Source organism: Bison bison, unplaced genomic scaffold, assembly GCF_000754665.1.
Source record: "Bison bison bison isolate TAMUID 2011002044 unplaced genomic scaffold, Bison_UMD1.0 scf7180017864280, whole genome shotgun sequence".
NCBI lineage: Eukaryota > Metazoa > Chordata > Mammalia > Artiodactyla > Bovidae > Bison > Bison bison.
The window spans coordinates 1,242,909-1,269,075 of record NW_011494852.1 but is presented as its reverse complement, the minus strand read 5'-3'; the positions used below and the strand labels follow the sequence as shown (position 1 = coordinate 1,269,075).

Genomic DNA, 26,167 nt, shown 5'->3' with positions numbered 1-26,167 from the left:
GCAGGCTGACCCTGGAGACACGGACGAAACAGGACGGCCACAAGCGGCAGACCTGGACATTCCCTCCTGGCCCAGCCAGGGGCCAATCTCAACACAAGCTGCCTCTCATCAATGGGGTCAGCTGCTACCTGAGTGATATAAATGCATCCACTTAATATTATTAAGTCAATACATCATAACACAGACAATGCAGATTTCCAAGGAAAACTCATAAAACCACAAGGCATAATTAGATACACTATTACCTTTCCTAGATGAAATCTGTACTGCTATTTTTCACCTTATAATGAGTGATGGAACCACCCGCAGTGTATCTCTGGGGAGAAGAACCGAGACAGATCACACTCATCAGTTCCCTGACAGCCAGACCCCAACAAAGCGGATGGTACTCCCCCACCACCACCGGACCCTCACATCCACCTCCTCCCCTTTCCATCTGGCTTCTCAGCTATTTTCCGATTCTTATGCTTGGGAAAAATAAAGTAGGATTACAAAACAGTGAACAGGGACAAGATGACAGAAAATCTAAATTCATGGGACTTCCCTAGTGGTCCAGTGGTTAAGAATCGGCCTTTCAATGCAGGGGATGTGGGTTTGATCCCTGGCCAGGGAATTAAGATCCCATAAGCTGTGGAGTAACTACGCCCGCACACTGACCTACCCGCACACTGAAATACTGAGCCCTGGTGCTCTGAAGCCCACACACCACAATTAGAGAGTCCACACGCTGCAACGAGAGTCTGTGCGCCACAACAAAAGATCCCACATGCCACAACTAAGACCTCATGCAGCCAAACAAATACAAATTTTTAAAAGATAATCTAAATTCAAATCCCACGTCTTGTCACACTTGTCAGCAGGTAAGGACTTTTCATGAGCTTAATTTTCTCATCTATAAAACAGAGAAGACAACACACAGCCTGACCATCTCAAGGGGTTGCTGTGACAATTAGATCCAGTCAGTGAAATAATTCTATAAACTGTACATTCATCACGAAAAGCCAGGACTCTCCTGACTCAGACAACTGCCAACAACCAGGGATTCTCGGTAAGAATCAGGGTCTGCGTTGAGAAGAGTTTCTCACAGGATAGTCTCTGTCCTCAGTTTTAATGTAACCTAAACTTAACCAAAAGTCAGGCATCAAGTTTAAAATAAACTTTTAATCCATTTTGTTGGAAAACAAAACTGTCTTCAACTTACTCCGTTCCTACTTGGCAACGACTTGTAGCAGCCCCCGGTTTGCAGAATCGTGAGCACTGGTGGGAGGTACAACGAAGGGTCATTTCCGCAGTGAGAAATGACCACCACGTCGCAGCCCCGCGCTATGGGAGGCCAGGAGTAAGACTCAGTGTGGCTGGGGCCTGGAAACTTATTTCTCTGAAGAGCCTACAAAACATCAATGACAACCAAGACAACAATAAAGTACAGAAGCTAACAGACCCTTCTCACTGCTTACCTTACCCCAACAAGTACTCATTGATCAGTCTGGTATTTTCCAACACCTAACTTAGTAAGTCCCCCCAGACATTTTCCAGCAGTGAACTCCTGCTCAAAGAGACTCTTTGCTTTTCTGGGCTTCAGACTGAAAGGATCCAATAGGCAGCGTGTTGAAGGACCAGGTGTTTAATGCTTACCAGACCAAGGATGTGGTTTCTCTTCCTCCTTCTGAAAAACTGCTGGTGCATCAGCTCCACTTGCAAAGTTTTTGTTTTGTAATTCCCCAAAACAAACATGCCTTTTGTTTGCTTATTTTTGTATATAACTCTCACCGAAACCCCCCAAATGTTCCCCAGAGCTCTCCAGCCGCACGGATGTGCTCCTCCACGAGGCTGAACTCGCCAGCCAGCCCGTCAGTTCTCTGAAGACCTCATCCCCCAGCCCTGAGTCCCAGCTGTACCCGGGACGGGGATCTTCCTGCAATGTCACCTCTTCTCTGTAACTTTTTCAGGTGAATTTCTTAGTTTGGTGGAGATCAAATTTTGGCAGCTTCTCCCCAAAGGGTACAGAAGAAGGAAATTTCAGACTCTGCACATGTGAAAACGCCTTCATTTCATCCTCAATCTTCACTAGTGGTTCAGCTAGAGACTTCCATGTTGGAAGTCACTTTTCACCAATGTTTTGGAGTCAGTGCTCCTCTGGTGGCCCATGGACAAGTCTGAAGCCATTCTGGTTTCTGACCCTCCAGGGCTGGGTCTCTTCTCCCTGGAAGCTTGCAGCATCTCTGGATCCCTCCCCTCCAGGGCTGGGTCTCTTCTCCCTGGAAGCTTGCAGCATCTCTGGATCCCTTCAGTTCAGATGCTTCGTGGCAACGTGTCTATGCTCTTGCTCCTCAGTTGTGCTGGGTCTGTGGTCACCAAACTCTTTAAATTTAGAAAGTCATATCCACTAAATCTAGGGAGTGTCCATGTGCTATGCCCAGGATTTTCTGCCCTCTTTTGTCATTCTTTCTAGAAATCCTATTCAGATACGAGACCTCAAATTGATTCTCAAATTCTCTTTTCGCCCATTTCCATCTTTCTGTTCTACTTTCTGATGTTAACTTCTATTTTACCTCTCATATCTGTTTTTTTCTTTCTATAGCATTTTTAATTCCTAAGACCCCTTTTTATCCGTTTCTCTTTTTTATAGCACCTTATTAAAGTCGAGCAGTATCTTCTCTTATCTCTGAGGATATCTACTTTCTCATGTTTTCTTTCACTCCCGACATCGTTTGTTTCTTTCAGAGTTTGGTTCTCCTTTTTCCCCAGGTGAAGGCTTTCTTCAAAATGTCCAAGGATCCCTGGAGACTACTCCCATCAAGGACACTAAATGCTGGGCTACACCTGTAGGCAGGCTGGAGCTCAGCACCACGTCACAGTCCCATCACTGAAGGGAGACAGGCAGCAAGCAGGCATTTTTACTGGGAGGACTGAACAACAGCGTTGCCTGAAGGTTATTCTCGAGGGTCATTCAGTGTCTCCAAGCAGAGCCTCCATCTCCTTCCTGAGAAGCTGGCTGTGGGTGCTCAGGAAACGAGGGGGGCGGTTCAGAGCCCTCCCCACGTCGCCCCTTTCTCAGTGGCCAGCTGCCCTCTGCTGTTGTTTTTCCATCTCCCAAAAGCCTGTAAGAAATTTCCTGCCCAATAAAGACTTCACGCTCATTCTATTCATCCTTGTGGGGTTTTCTTTTTTTTTTTTTTTTTTAATATCAAGAGGGAAGCAGATAAACATGATCTAAACTGATGCTTGAAATTGATGCTCTAAGTGAAACCACAGTTCTAGAACGCAATTCTGAAGAGAATGCGGAGAACATTCTGACTGCCCCGACTGCTTGTGCTCCTTCTGAGCTTCCTTTCAGAGGCTCATTTGAGAACTCACTGCACAAAAGCATTTAGGTTTCTCCACAAAAAGAATTATTCACTTATAAGACGTTAACCTGGACTTTAAGAATAAATGAGAAATTAGTAACAAAATCTTAAAAGGGAGTTTCAAAAGCAAAGAAATTATGGAAATGCAACCTCAGAATTGTTTATTAAAAATCTCTTTACATTACAACAGGTCAGCGTTCCTTTATGAATCCCATCACCTTTTTCAGGTCTGTTGAGAGTGGTGCTGTCTCGACGGACAAGCAGGGCTCAATCTTGTTTCGCAAAACTGCCATGGGCTGCCGGGACCCCGATTTCAGCTTCTGCAACTAAGAACACAGGAGAGTGGTGCTGTCTTGACAGACAAGCAGGGCTCAATCTTGTTTCGCAAAACTGCCATGGGCTGGCGGGACCCCGACTTCAGCTTCTGCAACTAAGAACACAGGTACTAGACGGCTCTGCCCAATGGTGTTAGCACACAATACCAAGGACCTTATGGAGGTGAAGAGGACACTCTGCCCAATGGTGTTAGCACACAATACCAAGGACCTTACGGAGATGAAGAGGACACTCTGCCCAATGGTGTTAGCACACAATACCAAGGACCTTACGGAGATGAAGAGGACATGAGAGTTTGGTTTCAGTGTAAAACCCTAGTGTAAATCAAAACCCATCCAAATAACCAAAATGAAAGGAAGATTATCTATTACCCAAACAGAAAAGGAGCCATGTCTCTAAAGCAGTTATTTATTAGATAATTTCTAGAAGGACGTCTTCAGGTAAAGTTCTCCATGCCAGGAATTTCTCTTTATATCTCAAATTTAGAGGAAAGGAGGGGTGGGATTTAAAGAGTAAACAGTTTTCTTTCTTTTGGTGGGGCGGGGGGTCGGGGGGGAAGTTCAATACCTGCTGTAAATCAGAGATTCCATCAGCTCTCAAAGGATCAGGATTTAAAAACTGCAGTAATCTATAAAATAATCAAAAGGATCATTTGAAGGAAAAAGAAGTGCTCTTCAGTTCAGCTACTATTCTAAATTTTCCTTGACAGAGGTAAAATGAACTACAGGCCTGGCCACGACATTACCACTTGCTCTGTTCCACGCTGTGCATTGCTACATGAGGGCTGTGGCGGGTCTGCCAGGCTCGTGTTGCCCCTCCCCCTCCCCCACTGGGCCCTGCTCTGCATAGCAGTGCCGATCCCAGGACCACTGGCTCTGGACAAGGAGAAAGACTGCATGATCACTAACTCGTGTTCCTTCTAAGAAACCCACTGCCTCCTTCCTTTTCTGCGGTTTAATCTTCAATCACTTCAAGGTTCTCTGGAACCCACAACAGACTGATAGGATAACTGATGTCATTTCATCAGAGGGTTCTAAGTAAAGGGCATGAGGCTAAAAGGAATGAGCCACATGGATAATGCAAAGTCTTTGGGTCAAGGAAAATAACCTGTTGGAGCATCACTACTTCCAGGTATCAGGTGGAGGGATGCCTGGGTAGGAGGATGTCAACTCTGGTGCATGAACAACCATCCCAAGACCCGTGGGCTCCACAGGGCAGCGTTCAGAGCCCTTGGCCATGGATACCGTGAGGCCCTCCTGCTGGGATGTCACAGGGCCACAGAGCAGCCTCCAGGGAGTCAGGACACCAAGATGGCCATAGGTCAACGACCCTCTCCCCAGTCATCCCAGTTAGCGGCTACTGTACAATCTACCCACTTCTGAACCGTCTTAGACGCTTTGTCACTCTGATGGCTTCAGAGCAGCCACAGTTACTTGGAATGTGAGAGTGTTTTTAGGCTGGTAGGGTAAGAAATCATAAAAATTGGTACAAAAATACATTGTGGATTAAACAAGTATAAAATAAAGAGATTACTGTTAACAACCTGCAAGTGAGTACTTTGTGAATCTGGCAGGACAAAAAAAACACAAAACTTCCCAAGTTTCACACTATAAATACCTACTTTCTCCAGCAGGTGGTAGATCCACTTAACATCAGAAAACTAGGAAGAAAATAAGTGCCAACCCATATAAAATCAACAGCCCTCAAAAGATCAACTATATTTAATTTGTTTCATAAAATTGTTCACTTGACAAGAGATTCAGGAAGGGGAGGCAGAGAATGACTACTTATAGTAGAACAAAACTTTTAAACAGAAAAATCTGCCCTAGCAAATGGAAAAGAAAAAACTAACCTCAAAGCCTGTAGAAGACACTGTGTATGGGCTGTGCTGTGCTCAGTCGCTTCAGCCGTGTCCGACTCTTTGTGACCCTAAGGACCGTACCCCGCCAGGCTCCTCTGTCCATGGGATTTTCCAGGCAAGAATACTGGAGTGGGTTGCCATGCCCTCCTCCAGGGGATATTCCCGACCCAGGGATTGGACCTGTGTTTCTTGTGTCTCCTGCACTGCAGGTGGATTCTTTACCCACTGAGTCACTGGGAATGCAGGTTTGAAATTAATAATAAAATCATATATCAATTCTTCCTGCTTATAATTTTTCTACAGTTATTTCAATAAAAAATTTAGGCCAAGAAAAAAAAAATCCATACTTCACACAGCCATTCTTCTCATTGTATTCTTTCTTCTCAGCTGATCTAAGTGGCTTCTCACTTGACTTCTGACATGAAGCACTAAAAATCAAAAACATTTGCTAAAATTTCTGAATCCATTTACTCCAAATCTGAAAATACCTTTATTTTCTGGGAGAAAATTTGAGAGTACCACTACAGAATAAGTGGATCAACTTAAGTAAATTCTTTGAGAACTGAAACTGAGTCCTTTGAGTATGAAGACCATTTTGACAGTCCTCAGGCTGCCAAGAGGGAGCAAGCCCCCTACAGCTTCTCTCCCTTACGGATTACAACGAAAAACTCGGGATGAAGTATGAAACCACAGGGGAGGAAGTCCCAACGTGAAAAACCACCAGAATCATGGAGGGTGTCTTGGCTTTCACATTTCTATATTTCTTGGTGTTGACACAAGGGTGGCCCGTGTTGCAGAATGGTGCAGAGGATGCAGACGTCAGAAAACCTGAGAAAGTCATCCATCAGTATCTCGGTATCTGCAGGGTACTGATTCCAGGAACCCCAGGGATACCGAAATCCAAGGATGCTCAAGTCCCTTATATAAGATAGTGTCGTACAGCGGACCCTCCGCAATCAAGGAATCTGCATCAGTGCAGGTACAGGAGCTTCAAATGAGGACGGCTGAAATATTTCAAGCCAGAGAACAGAGAAGAGAGGCCTGAGACCAGTGGGTGTGAGGAATCCTGGCCCTCTCCCCTCTTGTCCTCTCCTGGCCCTCTGTCCTCTTGTTCTAACCCCAAGGCCAGCTCTGATCATGGAGCTGCATGTAGTGATACTAACCACACACATGGTCACTTAAAACCCCAAGAGAAAACTTCTCTCTCCCTCTAATGAACCAGGAAATGGGGACCCAGTGGTCTAGAGACTGGATGAGGGAAATTTTCCATCTTTTTTTCTTCTTTTATTTCCACTGCTATTTTATTCCACAAGCAACCCCAGTCACACGAACTGCATGGTAGCTTCTCCACACGCACAAAAAACAACTATCTGGTCAGAGGAACAGGGAGCGAGAACATCTAGAAAATGGTGAATGTGAGGAAAAGTCCTGGGGAAAAAAGATATAGAGAGCTGGGGGTGGGGGGAATCCCATACCCACCCCAAGTCCCACTCCATCCCAAACTGAGCGTGTCCAGAACAGACCCAAAGCAGCGGACCACAGAGTTGGAAACAGTGTCACCATCACCACCCACCGCAAGTGAGGCAGAGTTTGGGGTCTGAACCTTAAGGGAGTGACGACCTCCTGCTAAAACAACGAAATCAACATTCTCCAGAAGATTCTAAACCAAAGTCTCATGCCATAATATTCAAAGTATCTAGAGCACGATCCAAAATTACTCAACATACAAAGAATAAGGAAAATCAGGTCAGCTGTAGAGGGAAAAAATAACCAACAGGTGCCAACCCCAATACAGCTCAGAAGTGTGAATTATAAAACACCCTAGAGGAGCTATTATAACCATGCTCCATAAGAGAAGGAAAGGTGAGCACTCTTAAATGACACAATCAGAATTTTATTTTCTTCTCAGCAAAAATATAAACTATAAAAAAATCAAATGAAAATTTTAGAACAAAAAATAAATACATCAGATAAAAAATTCAATGGATGGGCAAAATGGAGATAACAGAAGAGTCAATTAAACACAGACCAGTAGAATTATTAATATAGAAGAACAGCAAAAAAAAACTGAAAAAAGGAACAGAGCCTCAGAGACATTTGTCTTATAAGAGTCTCAAAAAAGAAGAAAATGACAGAAAAAAATATTTGTAGAATAACACAGCTGAATGCTTATTAAATCTGAGGAAAAGACTGCCGCTGCTGCTTAGCTGCTGCACAGTTGTACCTGACTGTGCGACCCTAAGGACTGCAGCCTGCCAGGCTCCTCTATCCATGGGATTCTCTAGGCAAAAGTACCAAAGTGGGTTGCCACACCCTCCTCCAGGGGATTTTCCCATCCCAGGGATCGAACCCGGGTCTCCTACACTGCAAGTGGATTCTTTACCATTGAGCTATCGGGGAAGCCCCAGCGAAGACAGAAACCTACAAATGAAGAGCCCTAATGAATCTCAAGCATAAGAAAAATGAGAGAAACTTCATCAAGACATACAATAATTAAATTGTTCAAGCCAGCAATAAAGAGAAAACCCTAAAAACAGAGGAAAAAGATATGCTGAAAACAGAGGAACAAAGGAAAAATATGATGGTAGATTTTGCATTGCAAACAATATGAGCAGGTAGATGGTGAAGCAACATCGCTAAAATACAGGAAAAAAGAAATTTAAAGCTGGAATTCTAACCTAGCAAAGTTTTTTCAGACATATAAAAGCTGAAAGAATTCATGACCAGCAGACCCAAGAAATAGTAAAGGAAGAAATATAATACAAGGAACAGTAAGGAAGTCCCTCAAGTAAAAGGAAAATGGTACCAGACGGAAATCTGGATCTACACAAAAAGTAAAAAGCATGGATGATAGCCTCATAGGTAAATATACGATAATTTCTCTTATTATTTATTTAAATCCCTCAAAGAAAAACTGTTTCAATAGGAACAATAATAGATTCCAGCATGTTTAACAAATGTACAAATACAATGTAAGACAACACTAGCATACAGTCCAGGAGGGAGAAATGGAAGCTTCCTATTTTAAGATCTTTTACTCCATACGAAGTGCATAATATCACATTTTCCCATTAATATCACTGGCATGGATCTTGCTGAGGACAGGGTTACAAAGACTTGGAAGCTCATCTTCAAGGATACGAGAAACCATTCTTCACCTTCCACCAACCTGAACTGCCATCGGGCCCACATATACCCTCCCTTCACATCAAGACATCTGCCTTACAGACATAGTTCTATCTGACAAGGTAACAAGGAGACTCCAGAATCACTACCACTTTTTGGAAAACTGTGCTGCTAGCCAGCTGTCAAACATATTTATTTTAAATATATGCTTCATCAAAATTTCCAGGGTCACTCTTTTTGAAAACGAATATTCTCCCATCATCAATCTTACAGAACACTGTATAAAACAATATTATACTTAAGTCTCTAGTCAATTACACTAGATTTTCAGATCATACCTTGCAGCTGGTGTGTCTGGATTGGCATATATGGTTATGCCTCTCTTTGTTGGCCAGCACACTGAAGATTCAACACACTGTAAAAAAAAAAAAATTTTTTTTCAGGACGAATATTTATGCTAGCAACATACGTGTTCTTGAGGCATCAAAATTCCCTGGGAGTTGTCCTCATAGACAACCATCTCAGATAAGGTCCAGGCAACACAGAAATGAAGAGACCAAGAACTGGAGAGGCCACCACTATAAACACTCGACTGAAGGGTCCAAATAGCAGGCAGCCAGCCTTTCAGACAGTCAGTGTTTAAAACGTCCTGGAATTACTTTCACTTGTCTTGCTTGTCAAGGGAACTGGAGGGACAGCTAAGACTTGACCTTAACTATTAAGAGTGTCCCATGATTCCAGATACTTATACCCTTGTTTAAGTGAGAATATACACCCAATTTCGTCAAGTGGTCAGCAGGCCAAGAACAAGGACTTGAAAAGGGAGGAATAAGGGTTATCCTGTTCATCTGAAACAGAGTAAACGTATGTTTTTTTTTTCATGAATAAAACTATCATAGCCACAGTTTGGGTTCCTGGTAGATTTTAAAGGAGAATATTCTAAAACGAACACTACATAAACTTTATATTTAATGAACATTTTAAAACAGCACCTTATTTACATCTTTCAAGGAGATGTACTGTTGTTTCTTTTCAGATTCTTTTTTAGGTGAACCTTTCAATGAATCCATATTACATTTTACAGTCTTCTCTGCAATAAAAATAATAACAAAAATTATCTTAGCAAGTGTTATAAATAAATAGAAAACAGGACCAAAAGGATCTTACTAAAAAAGTGTTATCATAATAAAACCTTAATACATAAAATTGTTATGGTATAAGATTTTGTATCAAACTTTACTTGAGGGGATTAAATTAAAAAATCTTGTATCCTTATTGGGGAAAAGAAAAAGAAAAAAAATGTTGAAAAAAATTCCTTACTGGGTTACTAACAATTTAACCATTATTTATTTTCCCAAACTGGCAGACTCTATTTTGCAAAGGAGGCCAGAACATGATTCCCAACACACATGCTGTTCTCACAGTGTGCCTTCCACACTTCTCCCACGGAGAGGTGGGCTCATACTCCTTTCCCATAAGCCTGGGTGGGCTTAGAAACACAGATGTGATGTTACGTGACTTCCAAAGCTGGAATACAAAAAAGTCATACGCTTATGATCTGCTCTCTTAAATGCTCACTTCTGTAACCCAGCCGTCGTGTTACGAGGAAGCCCAAGCAACTGCATGGAAAGGCCACTACATACATTTCAGATGATAGCCCAGAAGAGACAAGGTAGACTTCAGATCAAAGAAGGAGTCATTTAATAATGACACATATCAATTCATCAAGAGGACATAAAACTTCTAAACTTCCGTGTACCTAAGTGACAGTTTCAAAATATATGACGCAAAAACTAACAGAACAGAAATGAGTCATAAGTAAAGCAATTGTATAGCTGGAGATATCAATGCCTCTCCAGTAGCTGATAGACCTGTAGACAAAAAAAAAATCATAAACACAGAGAAGACCTGAACAAGACCATTGACCAACCTGACATAACTAATATTTACCTAACACTCGCCCCAACAGCAGCACAACATGCTTTCTTCTCAAGTACACACACAGCCTTTTCCAAGTGAGACCATATTCTGAGTCATAATACAAGTCTCAATAAATTTTAAAGGATACAGAATACTCAACTGAGAATCCTGAACAACTTAAGGGGTCAACAGAGATAGACAGTATAAATAGGAAAAAGAAAAGCAAATCTCCAAGAAGAAATAATGCTGTCATCTTATATTTACCAATCTTACATTTCAAAGCTCAATTTAGCTTCCAGTTTCTATCCCAGCATGTAAGGAGGCTGGAATTCACCACTCCCTCATAACAGTAAGTAAACAGCTAACCCAAGTGAAAAATAACAACTCTTCTTATATCTGACGTAAAAGATGAGGCCACAGGGCAAACCTTCTCACCTAAAACTGGAGAGACAGATAATCACAACTCATTTGAGCAGAAATCTCCATAGAACCTAGCATCAGAGAAGGAAAATCTGAACTGTATGTTTACCAGCTACTGGAAGCTAGTGTGGGAAAGTAAATTAACAATTCCAAGAGGAAACCCAACACTTTGTGACTCTCACTAACTGGAACTCCATAGCTTCTCACAGTGAAGATCATATAAAAATCCCCTTGGGGCTTAGTAGGGGGAGAGGAAAATTAACCTTTTTGAAATATGCCACTGCATTCTGTTCTCAGCAAGGTCTGCCCTCAGGAGAAACTAACCAGAGCCTGAACTACCCGGACTGAACAGACTCGTTCCATATCGGGAATGGAGTACATTAAGGCTGTATATTGCCACCCTGCTTATTTAACTTATATGCAGAGTACATCATGCAAATGCCAGGCTGAATGAAGCACAAGCTGGAATCAAGATTGCCAGGAGAAATATCAATAACCTCAGATATGCAGATGACGCCATCCTTATGGCAGAAAGCGAAGAAGAACCAAAAAGCCTCTTGATGAAAGTGAAAGAGGAGAGTGAAAAGTTGGCTTAAAACTCAATATTCAGAAAAGTAAGATTATGGCATCCGGTCCCATCACTTCATGGCAAATAGATGGGGAAACAATGAGAGACCTTACTTTTTGGGGCTCCAAAATCACTGCAGATGGTGACTGCAGCCATGAAATTAAAAAACGCTTGCTCCTTGGAAGAAAAGCTATGACAAACCTAGACAGCATTACTTTGCCAACAAAGGTCTGTCTAGTCAAAGCTATGGTTTTTCCAGTAGTCATGTATGGAAGGGGAGAAGGCAATGGCAACCCACTCCAGTACTCTTGCCTGGAAAATCCCATGGATGGAGGAGCCTGGTGGGCTGCAGTCCATGGGATGGCTAAGAGTCAGACACGACTGAGTGACTTCACTTTCACTTTTCACTTTCATGCATTGGAGAAGGCGATGGCAACCCACTCCAGTGTTCTTGCCTGGAGAATCCCAGGGATGGGGGAGCCTGGTGGGCTGTCATCTATGGGGTCGCACAGAGTTGGACACGACTGACACAACTTAGCAGCAGCAGCAGCATGTATGGATGTGAGAGCTGGACTATAAAGAAAGCTGAGTGCCAAAGAACTGACGCTTTTGAACTGTGGTGTTGGAGAGTCCCTTGGACTGCAAGGAGATCCAACCAGTGAACCCTAAGGAAATCTGTCCTCGATATTCTTTGGAAGGACTGATGCTGAAGCTGAAACTCCAATACTTTGGCCACCTGAGGCGAAGAACTGACTCATTTGAAAAGACCCTGAAGCTGGGAAAGATTGAAGGTGGGAGGAGAAGAGGACAACAGAGGATGAGATGGTTGGATGGCATCACCAACTCAATGGACATGAGTTTGAGTAAGCTCCTGGAGTTGGTGATAGACAGGGAGGCCTGGCATGCTGCAGTCCATGGTGTCGCAAAGAGTTGAACACGACTGAGCAACTGAACTGAACTGAACTACCCAGGCTTTATCAGAGACTAATTGCCTTGGGGGAAGGGAAATAGCCAGACTGGTTGGATCTCTTTGTAGTCCAAGGGACTCTCAAGAGTCTTTTGAACTGTGGTGTTGGAGAAGACTCTTCAGAGTCCCTTGGACTGCAAGGAGATCCAACCAGTCCATTCTAAAGGAGATCAGTCCTGGGTTTTCATTGGAAGGACTGATGCTGAAACTCCAATACTTGGGCCACCTCATGCGAAGAGTTAACTCATTGGAAAAGATTCTGATGCTGGGAGGGGTTGGGGAAGGAGGAGAAGGGGATGACAGAGGATAAGATGGCTGGATGGCATCACCGACTCAATGGACATGAGTTTGAGTGAACTCCGGGAGTTGGTGATGGACAGGGAGGCCTGGCGTGCTGCGATTCGTGGGGTCACAAAGAGTCGGACATGACTGAGCAACTAAACTGAACTGAACTGAACTGCCTTGGGGGAAGGGAAATAGCCCATCTATTTCCCCACTCCTCAGGCCATCCTAGCCCTCCTAAAGAGGAGAAGTGGAGGTCTGAAAAGCACATGTGAAGGTCGCAACCCAGATGCAAAGGCTCAAAAACATGGAGATCTAATCACAGCTTTAAAGGATGCTTCTCCTCCCTCTATACCTTACAACTGTACCTCTAAAAGCCCACCTCTTACCCAGAATATCATGTCTGGCTTTAAATCAAAAAAAAAAAAAATTGCAAGGCATACCAAAAAGCAAAAAAAAAAAGACAGTTTGAAGAAACAGGGAAAGAATTAGAACCAGAGTTAGAGCAGAGATGTTGAAACTGTCAGACCAGAAATTTAGTACAACTCAGATCAGGAGATCCTTACTGCAAATTTCAGGCTTAAATTGAAGACAGTAGGGAAATCCACTAGGCCATTCAAGTTATGACCTAAATCAAATCCCTTATGATTATACAGTGGAGCTGACAAACAGATTCAAGGGATTAGATCTGGCAGACAGAGTGTCTGAAGAACTATGGACCGAGATTAGTAACAGTGTCCAAGAGGCAGTGACCAAAACCATCCCAAAGAAAAAGAAACGCAAGAAGCCCAAGTGGTTGTCTGGAGAGGCTTAACAAATAGCTGAGGAAAAAAGAGAAGCACACAGCAAGGGAGAAAGGGAAAGATATACCCAACTAAATGCAGAGTTCAGAGAACTGCAAGGAGAGGTAAGAAGGCCTTCTTAAAGAAACAGTGCAAAGAAACAGAGGAAAACAACAGAATGGGGAGAACTAGAGATCTCTTCAAGAAAACTGGAGATATCAAAGGAACATTTCATACAAGGATAGGTAAGATAAAGGAGAGAAATGCTAAGAACCTAGCAGAAGAAGGTATGAAAAGGTGGCAAGAATACACAAAAGAACTATACAATAAAGGTCTTAATGGCCCAGATAATCACGTTAGTGTGGATAATCACTTAGAATCAGACATCCTGGAGTGTGAAGTCAAGGGGTCTTAGGAAGCATTACTACAAACAAAGTGGAGGTGATGGAATACCTGCTGAGCTATTTCAAATCCTAATAGATGATGCTGTTGAAATGCTGCACTCAACATGTCAGTAAATTTGGAAAACTCATCAGTGGCCGCAGGACTTAAAAAGGTCAGTTTTTATTCCAACCTCAAAGAAGGACAATGACAAGGAATGATCAGACTTCCATACAATTGCATTCATTTCACATGCTAGCAAGGTAATGCTCGAAATCCTTCAAGCTAGGCTTCAGCAGTAGTTGAACTGAGAACTTTCATGTGTACAAGCTGGATTTCTAAGAGACAGAGGTGCCAGAGATCAAATTGCCACATTCACCGGATCATGGAGAAAATGAGGGACTTCCAGAAAAACATCTACTGCTTCACTGACTATGCTAAAGCCTTTGACTGTGTGGATCACAACAAACAGTGCAAAATTCTTAGAGATGGGAATACCAGACCACCTGACTTGTCTCCTGAGAAACCTGTATGCAGGTCAAGAAGCAACAGTTAGAGCTGGATACAGAACAACAAATTGGTTCAAAATTGGGAAAGGAGTATGACAGGGCTATATATTGTCACCCTGCTTATTTAACTTATATGCAGAGTACATCATGCAAAATGCTGGGCTGGATGAACCAAAAAGTTGGAATCAAGATTGCTGGGAGAAATATCAACAACCTCAGATATGCAGATGGTACCACTCTAATGGCAGAAAGTGAAGAGGAACTACAGAGCCTCTTAATGAAAGTTTAAAAGGAGAGTGAAAAAGCTGGCTTGAAACTCAACATTAAAAAAAAACTAATATCATGGCATCTGGTCCCATCACTTTATGGCAAATAGAAGGGGGAAAAGCAGAAGCAGTCAGTGACGTATTTTCTTGGACTTCAAAATCACTGCAGACAGCGACTACAGTCATGAAATTAAGACACTTGTTCCTTGGAAGGAAAGCTATGACAAACCTAGACAACATATTAAAAAGCAGAGACATCGCTTTGCTGACAAAGGTCCATATAGTCAAAGCTATGGTTTTTCCATGTACGGATGGAAAGTCATGTACAGATATGACAGATGGATCATGAAGAAGGCTGAGCACCGAAGAACTAGTGCCTTCAAATTGTGGTGATGGAGAAGACTCTTGAGAGTTCCTTGGACTGCAAGGAGATCAAACCAAGCAATCCTACAGGAAATCAATCCTGAATATTCATTAGAAGGACTGATACTGAAACTGAAGCTCCAATACTCTGGCTACCTGATGTAAAGATATGACTCACTGGAAAAGACCCTGATGCTGGGAAAGACTGAAGGCAAAGGAAGAGGGCGGCAGAGGATAAGAAGGTTAGATAGCATCACAGACTCAATGGACATGAACTTGAGCAGACTCCAGAAGATAGTGGAGGACTGAGGAGCCAGTCCATGGGATTGCAAAGAGGTGGATACAACTTAGCAACTGAACAATAGTAACAACAAATGATTACTATGCTAAGGGTTCTAATAGAACAAGCAAACAATATGCAAGAATAGATGGGTAATATAAGCAGGGACATGAAAATTACAAGAAAGAATCAAGAAGAAATGCCAGAGATCAAAAACACTAACAGAAATGAAGAATGCCTTTGATGAACTTAGTAGACTGTATTCATCTGTGGCAAGAATCACTGAACTTGAGGATATGCATATTAGAGAAGGAATAAGTCAAGGCAAATTTAAGGTTTTCTTTTTTGAAAACAGATATAACAGATAACAGTTTGTTCAAAATAATAGCAACAAAGTATTTCATTATTTATGCATATACATATAAAATATGTAAATATACATTTATTACAAACATACCCATATTCATGAAAAGAATAACAACAATGGCACTATGGCCAGGAAGGAGGAATTATGAATACTTTGTTATTATAAGGTACTAGCACTACCTGTAAGGTGGTTCAGTGTTATCTGAGAGTAGATTGGACTGGTTGTAAATATTGCAATATCTAAGGCAATCACTTAAAAAAAGTGAAAAAAGAAGCAAACTGATGTGCTAAGAAAGGAAAGAAATCAGAATTGTGTAAAATGCTCAACTAAAGCTATAAATGACAAAAAATGGAAGATCAAGAATAAAAAACAAAGGCAATGAATAGAAAACAGTAACGAGTTTGGCAGGTATCAATCTAACTAAATCAATCATCACTTTAAAGGGTATTGGTCTAAATTCACCAAATAAAAGACAAATATTTATACAAATTCTAGAAATTTGTATAAGTCAGTCTCCCAAGGCAAAGGAAAACAGAAGCAAAAATAAACAAATGGGACCTAGTTAACTTACAAGCTTTTACACTGCAAAGGAAACCAGAAACAAAAAGACAACTGGGAGAAAATAGTTGCAAACATCATGATTGATAAGGCTTAATTTCCAAATATATACAAGCAGCTCATACAATTTCAACATCAAAAAAACCCAACCAATTAAAAATGGGCAGAAGGCCTAAATAGACTTTTCTCTAAAGAAGACATACAGATGGCCAACAAGCACGTGAAAAGATGCTCAACATCGCGAATCATCAAAGAAATGCATATCAAAGGCACAATGAGTCAAGAGGAAGGGGACATATGTACACCTATGGCTGACTTATCTTGATGTACAGCAGAAATCAACACAACATGTAAAGCAATTATCCTCCAATTAAAAATGAATTTTAAAAGGCACAATGAGGTATCACCTCACACCTGTCAGAATGGCCTTCGTTAAAAGTCCATAAACAGTAAATGCTGGCGAGGCTATGGAGAAAAGGGAACCTACCTATACCGCTGGTCAGAATGTAAACTGGTGCAATCACAACGGAGAAAAGCATGGAAGTGCCTTAAAAAACTAAACAGAGTTGCCATATGATCCTGTAATCCCATCCATGGGTGTGTGTCTGGAGAAAACCATAATTCGAAAAGACACATGCACCCCAGCAGGACAGCACTGTTTCCAACAGCCGAGGCATGGAAGCAACGACAGATTCATCCATTGACAGACGAACGGATAAAGAATACATGGTCCCATTAAGTCGGAAAGAAACATGCACCCCAATGTTCAGAGCAGCATTATTCACAGTATCCAAAATATGGAAGCAATCTATCCATACCCAAATAAAGAAGACGTGGTGTGTATACACACACACACACAAACTGGAATATTACTCAGCCATAAAAAGAACGAAAATTTGCCATTTGCCACAACATGGATGGATTTATGCTTAGTGAAATTAAGTCAGACAGGGAAAGACAAATACTGTATGATATCTCTTATATGTGGAATCTAAAAAAAATTAAAACTAGTGAATTTAACAAAAAAGAAACAGACTCACAGATGCAGAGAACAAACTAGTGGTTACCAGTAGCGGGGAGGGAAAGGGGAGGCTCCAAAAAACAGCAGTGGATTAAGAGGTACAAATTACTATGCATAAAATAAATAACCTACAAGGATATACTGTACAGTACAGGGAATATAAGCAATATTTTAAAATATCTATAAATGCAGTATAACCTTTAAAAATTGTGAGTCACTATGTTGTATCCTTGAAACAAATAATATACATCAATTGTACCTCAGTAAAATTTTTATAGCTTAAAAAAAAAGCTAAAGTAGCTGTATTAATTTCAGATAGAGTAGACTTCAGAACAAGGGAAAATATGAAGGTCAGAAGCATGACATAGTAATAAAGAACCCAATTCTTCAAAAGTCTTCAAAAAGACATATGAGACTTAAAATTGTGTATGTGCGTAACAAGAAAGCATCAAAATACGTGAGGCAAAACTGATAAAACTGCAAGGAGAAACAGATGAGAACACCATTACAGTTAGAGACAGGAACAGCTCTCTACCAAAAATGAACAGACCCAGCAGGCAGAAAATCAGTGTAAGGGTATAGCAATTCAACAGCATCACCTCAACTGGTCAGAACTGGCATCTACAGATGATTTCATCCTACAGCAGATACTTTCTTCTCAAGCTCAAGTGGAACTGACACTAAGACAGACCATATAAAATACATCTAAATAAACTTAAAGTGGAAATTGTACAAAGTACACTATCAGACCACAACGGAATTAAACTAACTTAGTAACAACAAGATAGCTGGAAAATCCCCAAATACTTGGAGAGTAAGCAACCCACTTCCATATAATTCATGGATCAAGAAGAAATATCAAGAGAAATTCTGAAATGTTTTTAACCAAATGAAAATAAAAATACAACTTATCAAAATTTATGGGATTCAGTGATGGGCAGTTGACAGCATTAAATGTTTGTATTAGAAAAGAAGAAAAAATTTAAATTAATAATATAAGCTTCCACCTTAGAAAACTAGAAAAGAAGAGCAAATTAAATATAAAGTAAGCAGACAAAAAGAATTAAATTCAGAGCAAAAATCAATGAAAATGGAAACAGGAGATCATCTGCCACAATTGGGACATGCTATGAAATAACAGGTCCATAATCTGCCAAAGTGTCACAGTCAGAAAAGTCCAGGAAGACTGAGGACTGCTGCAGACCCAGGGAGGCGAGGAGATGCTCCACCTGATGCTGAGCCGTGTCTTCCTTCCCCAGAGGACTCAGTGCGATGACTGGCAAAATGACAGGGGTTATCTGAGAGTCAGACGATCACAATGCAGCAACGGTAACCTCTGATGTAGATGGCTAGACTGTGAATATTTTTGAAAGTACTCTTATTCCTAGGAAAAACACACTCAAGTACTGGGGAGAGGTGGGCATTCCAGTCGGCAACTTACTCTCACGTGGTTTAGAATACAATCAAGTTCTCCGTAATGCTCTCCAACTTATCTGGAAGTTTGTGATCATTCTAAAACAGAAGTTTACTGAGAAAATAAAAGAAAACTCCATGAAAACAGACTTTGATTCCTTTTCTGGTGAATCCCTAGAACAGTGTCTGAAGACGTGTGGCTTAGGGGTGTGACAGCTAACCGCCGCAGAAATCAGGACAGGGTCCAGAAGGCGTAAGCAGGGACAAAGTAAAATAACCACAGGTATTTTAAAACTTAAGAGATAACTGCCAAAACAAATAGCTTTAAAAAAAAAAGGTTTATCTCAAGCGAGGAGCCTGGGTGAGAAGAAGCTAGACAAGAAAAAATTATTTTTCTTCATAGCCTTTCTGCACTATTTGATTGTTTAGCCAAGTGTTAGAAAGTACTGAACTTTGATTTTTGAAAATGTAAGGAACTTCAAAGTATCAGAATTTAATAAAAATACAATTGAAATTGAAATAGCTTCTCACAAAAATTAAAAAGGAAAAAGAAATCTTTGCCTGAGTAGGCAACATCTAATAATTTTGTTCCTTACATGATAGCCTGGTCATATCTCATATGAGCTTTCTTTTGTTTACCATCAACCTTTTCCTTTTCAAAGATATGCAGAGTTAATTCCAACACTGACTGTAATAAAGAAAACTAGGTGGGACTTGCCTGGAAGTCCAGTGTCCTCCTCCCTGCAATGCGGAGGACCTGGGGATGATTCCTGGTCAGGGAAGCACGATCCCACATACCGCGAAGCAACTAAGCCCACATACCACAATTACTGAGCGCACGTGCTCCAGAGCCTGTGCGCCACACCTAGAGAGTCCCGAGCACCACAAAGCAACATCCTGCGTGCCCCAACAAAGATCCGACAAAGGCAAATAAGTAAATAATTATTTTTTAAAAACAAAGAGTTAGTGGCTCAGTCGTATCCAACTATTTGCAACTCCATGGACTGCAGCCCACCAGGCTCCTCTGTCCATGGGATTTCCCAGGCAAGAATACCCATTTCCAAGGGAATGGGTTGCCATTCCCCTCTCCAGGGGATCTTCCTGACCCAGAGATTGAACCCAGGCCTCCTGCACTGCAGGTACATTCTTACCATCTGAGCCGCCAGGGGGGCCCTTAAACAACGGAAAGCTGTGCAGTGGTTAAACACAATGTAAATACCTGGTATTTTTCTTGCTTCCATGGAAATGGAAGAAACAAAAATGGAAATAACATTCCCGTCAGTAACGGGCTCCATTCAGCAGGAATTCCTATGACACACTATGCCTCCTATAAGGCAAACCAGAATGTAGGTGGGGCCACAGGTGCCCAAGTCTGCCACACAAACTCTGCACGCAGAGAGCTCATCTCACCAACCCAGCAGCAGGGAATGCTGTTCCCTGCGCCACAGAGGAGGGGGCAGATGGACGGTCTCATGGCAGAGTCCACAGCCTCAAACCACATCACACTGGACGCAGCTAACCCAGAGAGAGGTGAAAAACACCACATACAGGTTTGTACAGTAGAATCTCATTTCTTAAGAAATAAGACACAGCCTCACACCTGAAAAACTGGGAGAAAAAAGACTAAAATTTTAATAAGTAGGTATCAAAGGTGGTGCTTCCCAGGAGGCACTGGTGGTAAAGAACCTGCCTGCCAACGCAGGAGACGTGGGTTTGATTCCTGCGTCCAGAAGATCCCCTGGAGTAGGAAGCGGCAACCCACTCCAGTACTCTTGCCTGGAGAATCCCGTGGACAGAGGAGCCTGGCCAGGCTACAATCCACAGGGTCGAAAAAGAGTTGGACACGATTGAGCACACACTTCAAGTTTTAGTTTACTAGAGGTTTACTACGGCTCTCTCTGAAGTACTGATAGGTACACATACACCCAATGTGGGGGTGAGCACAGAGCAGTCACCACAGAGGGTGAGCTGAGCAAGTTTTACCCTCATCCAGTAATTCCAACTCATTCAGGAACTTGTAGATACAGAGTTAAAGACGGGATATTTCTGACTTCATAAATGCCTCTTTCTTATTTTTATGCATCCTATTGCTTAAAATAAAACCCAATAAAATCCTTAGGTATATTCTGACAACAAATAATAACCACTGGTCTATGTCTGGGCTAGAATAAATCAGTCCTACACACAAACAAGTGCCTGTTACGTTCTTTATGTTTCGGCAAAATCCTACAGACTACAAGGCAAATTATCTTTGTCAGCATCTACAGCATCGGAGAAGGCAGTGGCACCCCACTCCAGTACTCTTGCCTGGAAAATCCCATGGACGGAGGGGCCTGGTAGGCTGCACTCCATGGGGTTGCTAGGAGTCGGACACGACTGAGTGACTTCACTTTCACTTTTCACTTTCATGCATTGGAGAAGGAAATGGCAACCCACTCCAGTGTTCTTGCCTGGAGAATCCCAGGGATGGGGGAGCCTGGTGGGCTGCCATCTATGGGCTCGCACAGAGTCGGATACAACTGAAGCGACTTAGCAGCAGCAGCAGCAACAGCATAAACTTCCCTGGTGGCTCAGATGGTAAACCATCTGCCTACAATGCGGGAGACCTGGGTTTGACCCCTGGGTTGGGAAGATCCCTGGAGGAGGGCATGGCAATCCACTCCAGTATCCTTGCCTGGAAAATCCCATGGACAGAGAAACCTGGTAGGCAAAACATAACTGAGCGACTTCACTTTCTTTTCACTTTCTTTCACAGCATAAATCGGTTCCATTAAATTAAGGGAAAAAGAGAGACAGAATTACCACAGCCTTATAAACAACTCTTACAGTCCTGAGATATTTAAGAATATTCTTTTATATTGAAATGGAACAAGAGAGGAAAACTCACCCAGGAGCCTACTGGTTGGCCTGAGGTCACCTGCACCCTGGGGCCACGGATGCTCGAGAGACTTTGCTAGAAAAGTTAAACCACATGACTCTGATAGAAAGAATACATTTCAAGATTAAAGCATGAAATAAAACCCAAAATACAAACGTGAATTTGTTGTAAATCACCTCTGCTGTATGATTTACAGAATACCTACCACAGGGCAGGGGAGCAACGTGAGGGGAATAAGAAACATGGGTGTAGAGGAAATATCTACCCTTGTTTCCATTGCCCATGACTGACTCTTCTCATATTTTCATGCTAATAAATGGCTCTTTTTCAAAATTCTAAAAAACACCCTTGTTTTGATAATATCGTTAAACTACTAACAGACAGACTTCTGAAAATACGTGTGCTTGTGCTCAGTCATTAAGTCAAGTCAGACTCTGCGACCCCATGGACTGCAGCCCACCAGGCTCCTCTGTCAATGAGAGTTTCCAGGAAAGAATACTGGAGTGGTTTGCCATTTCCTTCTCCAGGGGATATTCCTGACCCAGGGATTGAACCCGCATCTCCTGTGTCTCTTGCACGACAGGTGGATTCTTTACCCACCTAGCCACAGAGTGAAAATATAACTCCATGTTAATAAGAAATTAGTAACAATCTTTTTTCCTGCTCTCATAAAAACAAACCACAACAGCTCTCTTAGAACCTCAAAACTCAAACCTAACAAACTCACTAGGATTAAAATTAAAATATTTCAAAAAAATTAAAATGTTAAATTCAGAATCAAAGTCTCTGTCTCCATATGGGGAAAAGTCGATACAACAATTTACATTAATACACTAAGATTTCTATAAATAAGACAACTTAAGGGAAACAAACATTGGTGAAATCCACTCACTTTCCATCCTTTGAGAATCCTTTCCTTGCAAAAACATTGGCCAAAGAGTAAGTGCTGGATTGAGCTTACTGGAAAAGGATGCTGACTTTATATTCAATCTTGGCTTCTCCAAAGAATCAAAGTTCTTATTCTCCATGGGTGACACATAACAAGCGAAGTTCTTTGCAACCAGATCATCGTTAACACAAACCTGTGTAAACATTTCATGAATAAGACAAACACAGTCATGTGACTGTTCAAAAAACATGCCGAACTTAACTGAAAATTTTAATCTTCAGAAAAATTATTTTATAGAACAGAATTGGACAGAAATTGATCTCGTGACTTCTGCTTTAGTAATGGTGAACTACACACTTCTGGCCAACCTTCTTGAAAAGAAAAACAGGAGAAAATCTTTTTAGATAATACCTTTGGATGGACATACCCAGAATACATAAAGAACTCTCAAAAAACTCAATTAAAAGAAAACAAAACCAATTTTTAAACAGGCAAAACATAGCAGTTAAAAGAGTACAGCACTAGCATAAAAACAGACACATAGTTCAATGGGAACAGAAAGATAGCCCAGAAATAAACCCAGATATATATGGTCAATACAATTACTAAAAAGGAGCTAAGACTATATAATGGGGAAACAATAGTCTCTTTAATAAATTGTGTTGGGAAAACTAGACAGCTAAATGCATAAGAATGAAACTGTGCCATTAACTCACACCATACACAAACAAACTCAAAATGGATTAAAGACTTGAATATAAGATCTGACACCATAAAACTCATACAAGAAAACATAGGTGATAATGAGCTCCTTGACACTGGTCTTGGTGATAATTTTTGGAGTTTGACACCAAAAGCAAAGGCAACAAAAGTGAAGATAAACCAGAAGAACTACATACATCAAACCAGAAAGCTTCTTCAGAGCGAAAAAAAGCACCAAGAAAACAAAAGCATTTTTAATAAGAGGAAACATCTGTTAAGTCACTTATTATCTGATAAGGGGTTAATATCCAAAATACATAAAAACTCATAAACAATAGTAACAAACAAACCCCAAATAATCCAATTTAAAAATGGGCAGAGGATCTGAATTGACATTTTTCCAAGAAGACATGCAGATAGTCAACAGGGACAAGAAAAGATGTTGGGCATCACGAATCACCAGGGAAATGCAAATCAGACCAGAGTGAGGTATCACTTCACATCTGTCAGAATGGCTATCGTTAAAAAGACAAGAAACACCCAGGGCAGGTGTCTCAAGGATGTGGAGAAAAAGGAACCCTTAGGCACTATTGGTAGGAATGTAAATTGGCATAGTCACTCCGGAAAACAGTACCAAGGTTCCTTTAGAAATTAAAAACAGAATTCCCATACAATCCAGCAATTCCACTTCTGGGTCTTTATCTGAAGAAAACAAAATCATTAACTTGAAAAGACACACGCATCTCGGTGTTCACTGCAATGTTATTTACAATAGCCAAAATTATGGAAACAATCTAAGTATTCATCGGTGGATGAATGGATAAAAAAAAAATGTGATGTATATACATATACACACAATGGAATATTATTTGGCCACAAAAAGAATGAAATCTTTCCATCTGTGACAACATATACTGACTTTAAGGACATTACACTATATGACATAAGAGAAAGACAAAGGCTACATAATCTCCACTTCTATGTGGAATCTAAATACGAAACAGAACAAGCTCACAGACAGAGAACAGACCGGTGATTGCCAGAGCTGGGGTCGGGGGCACAGAGGGAGAAGGTCGTGAAATGGGAGAAGGGAGTCAAAAGGTAAAAACTTTCAATTATAAAATAAATAAGTCACGGGCATATGATGTACAGCAAGGTGGCTATAGTTAACAATACTGTATCGCATGTTTGAAAGTTGCTCAATCTTGTGATGAGAACAAGAAAAAAAATGCTGTCACTGTTGGTAATGGGTGTTAACTAGACCCTGTGCAATGCGTATGGACAAGTATTAAGGCGTTGTGCTGTACACAGGCAACTAATATCATGTTGTACATCAATTACACCTCTATTTTAAAAAGGATAAAACAATTTTAAAAAGGAGAAAATGAAAATAAATGGGTAAAAGATCTGGATACTTCATTAAAGATATATGGATTGCAAACAGCATATGAAAAGACACTCAAGACCACTCATCATTGAGTGAGTGAGTGAAGTCACTCAGTCGTGTCCAACTCTGCAACCCCGTGGACTGCAGCATACCAGGCTCCTCTGTCCATGAGATATTCCAGGCAAGGGTACTGGAGTGGGCTGCCATTTCCTTCTCCAAGAAGGAAAGTGCATTAGGGAAGCGCAAATAAACTTCAATGAGAGACCACTACACACCAATGAGAATGACCATGAAAGGAATGGAGAGGATGTGGAGGAAATGTAACTCACTGCTGATGGGACTGTACAATGGTCACTCTGGAAAGCAGTTTGGTAGTCTCTTAACACTTATAAAACCACCCAGAAGGGTGACTCCTGGGTATTTACCCAAGAAAAATGAAAGCACAGGTCCAAGGAAGACTTGCACGTGAATCGTCACAGAAGTTTCATTTGCACTTGCCCCACAGAGGCCACAGCTCAAATGTCCATCAGCAAGTGAATGGATGAACACTGTAGTATATCCAGACAGTGGAAGGGTACTGACAAAAAAGGATCAGCGTGCACGTCTCCTAAAAATTGGGTGTGAAAGAAAACAAGTTTAAAACAGAGAGAGGAAGAGAACACCCGGACACATCCCTGTGCTTCCTTTAGGAGCTAGAAAAGAACTGCTGGCCCCATTTATTTTTCTAGCAATTACGACCTCATGCAGCCACCGTCAGTCCTCTCTGCTGAGCCCGCCTCTGCTCTGTAACAAAAACAGCATCTTAATAATAATAAAATACTTTAAAAATACAACTCTTTCACTCACCTTTTCATTTTTCAGAGTTACATAAAGGTAAACCTCAAAAGTATCTTCTTCCACAGCACACAATTTGGCTTCTACCTGGGTAGTCGCTAAACAGCATAAATGAAAACATGAAGAAGATGATGTTAAAAGTATGCTTGAGGGACTTTGCTGGGGGTCCAGTGGTTAAGACTCTGCACCTCTACTGCAGGTCTGAATCGTGGTCCGGGAACTAAGATCCCGCATGCCATGCCTCATGGCCAAAAAAATAAGAATGGGTGAAACGACTATGACCATTTGTTAACTACCCACGACTACCCAGTGCCACAATGTCCGAGAGCCTCCTCCCTCAGGAGGGCTCTGGCGGCAGGTGAGCCAAGGTGAAGGCTCTCCAGGCAAAGTCTGCCAAGTGTCCTCTGTCCCCTCAGCCCCCATCCTCCTCCGGCCGCCCTGTGACAGCACCTCGAGCACAGCTCTGGGCCCCCCTTCTTTTCCAGTGATCCCCAAACCCACAGGCCCAGCCAGAGTCTTTCCCGAGTCACTCCACCCTCTGAACACCTGAAGAACAGCCCCACGTGTGGGTACCGCCAGGCACGCTGCTCAGCCTACTGCTGTGTTCCACTCCCTCTCACCACAAGCCTCTGCGGCAGTGCTGTTACCGCTTTACAGGCGAGGAGACCAGGCTCTCAGAAGGCTGCTCAGAGGCAGCAGAACGGTACCCA

At 41.7% G+C, this 26,167-nt stretch overlaps 1 protein-coding gene across 1 annotated transcript in view; it reads right to left on the bottom strand.

Moving 5' to 3' along the window:
* The window catches only part of LOC104995195 (putative ATP-dependent RNA helicase TDRD12), a 60,469-nt gene that overhangs the window by 26,826 nt on the left and 7,476 nt on the right, over nt 1–26,167 (bottom strand). The window contains exons 5-13 of the mRNA XM_010848926.1: nt 25,470–25,555; nt 22,538–22,727; nt 21,655–21,744; nt 9,663–9,760; nt 9,009–9,085; nt 5,892–5,972; nt 4,251–4,311; nt 3,566–3,673; nt 1,202–1,387 (exon numbers count right to left, since the gene is read on the bottom strand). Coding sequence (XP_010847228.1) covers nt 1,202–1,387; nt 3,566–3,673; nt 4,251–4,311; nt 5,892–5,972; nt 9,009–9,085; nt 9,663–9,760; nt 21,655–21,744; nt 22,538–22,727; nt 25,470–25,555 — 977 coding nt within the window. The remainder of the gene's footprint in view (nt 1–1,201; nt 1,388–3,565; nt 3,674–4,250; nt 4,312–5,891; nt 5,973–9,008; nt 9,086–9,662; nt 9,761–21,654; nt 21,745–22,537; nt 22,728–25,469; nt 25,556–26,167) is intronic.